The 1,432-nt window shown below is 42.5% G+C and overlaps 1 protein-coding gene across 1 annotated transcript in view; it reads right to left on the reverse strand.

The window, feature by feature from the left end:
* The window catches only part of LOC101849729 (chorion peroxidase), a gene marked incomplete in the record, with an annotated part of 22,038 nt that extends 21,733 nt beyond the window's left edge, over positions 1-305 (reverse strand). The window contains 1 exon segment of the mRNA XM_035972483.1: positions 206-305. Within this exon segment, the coding sequence (XP_035828376.1) occupies positions 206-305 (100 nt within the window).
* Between the last annotated feature and the right edge of the window lie 1,127 nt (positions 306-1,432).

Here is a 1,432-nt window from a genome sequence, read left to right on the forward strand (position 1 = left end):
CACACACACACACACACACACACACACACACACAAAACAAACACACACCTATACAGACAAACAAACGCTCACAAACGTAATACAAACACCAAAACGTACACACTCATTTGTACACAAGGAGACCCACATTCATACACAACTTGTATTCACAAAAGTGTACGTACACTCACACATTATAACAACACAAATACACTTGTATACATACCACAGGTATCAGACTCACTTGGAAACATATCTTGCACACGCAAGCCATCACACGCGTTAACTGTCCAGGCTAAAAGGAGTAAACTCTTGACCAGGAGCATGGTGAAGTCGGAGTTGTTGACCAGCACTTTCAGTCACAATAATCAGCTCAACATAAAACGAACACAGACTGTCGAACTACAAGAAAGTACGTCTCCGATTCTCGAAAACAGTCTCCTCCTTCTAATGATGGTAATACATTGCCCTTTTCGATTTCTGATTAGTTTTTTTAAATGCCTTGCTTGTGGTTTCTTGTCTGAGATCAATGATAAAACCAGTATTTAATCACAATAATTCGTTTTCTTTTGTTTTTGTTGTTCTTGACTATAAGTTTATGTATAACACTCCGTATTCTTAACTCTCACAGCTGGGAATTTGAATTTTTTGGAAAGCACTTTAAAGCTGTGTCTATGAAGTGTTTGTAAACTAGCTGATTTACTCTAAAACACACGCGGTTAGGTAGTAGATATCAGACGACACTTCACGTTCTAGAGAAGAAAGAGAGAGAAAAGAATCTCAACTAGATCTAGATCTGTCCAGCTGTACGTTACCCTAACACTGGTAAAACGAGGCAAACCTCGATGTCATCTGTAATGAGCACAGCACAAAAGGGCCGTTTATTTCCTCCTAATGCTTTATGTTTTCTTCCTTTTTAGCGCCCCGCACCGCTTCCTGGACCTGTTGCCGTCAGTCTTTCTTTCTGGCCTGGACACATCCATCTTAATCTGGATTGTCTCCTTTCTCCCGCACCCTTCTCCTCCTCTTCCTCCTCCGCCCTTCTCTCTCTCTCTCTCACCTGAGCCGTCGTCTTCCCCGCTATGTTACCTGCAGAAATTACTTGACGTTGCTTTGTGCTCTTATGACAGTGTTCGGATTTCGCATCCGGCTCTTGGAGGAGTGAGTCTGAATCTATCTTTAGAAAGTCTCTGAAAAGGACTGATGTCGATTTTTTGTGTTAATGCTTCTCTTTTTTTTCACATTTGTAATTTATGTCCCTTTTCCAGACTGAAGAAAGGGCAACAGGAAGACTAACAAGAGAGAGAAAGGAAGAGAGGCGGCGAGGGGAGCGGGGGAGGAAAAGAGGCGGGGGGAGGATGAAGGAGAGAAGGTAGAGAAAAACAGAAACAACGAGAGAGAGAGAGAGAGAGAGAGAGAGAGAGAGAGAGAGAGAGAGAGAGAGAGAGAGAGA

This window comes from Aplysia californica, unplaced genomic scaffold (genome assembly GCF_000002075.1).
Source record: "Aplysia californica isolate F4 #8 unplaced genomic scaffold, AplCal3.0 scaffold00706, whole genome shotgun sequence".
NCBI classification, from domain to species: Eukaryota; Metazoa; Mollusca; class Gastropoda; order Aplysiida; family Aplysiidae; genus Aplysia; species Aplysia californica.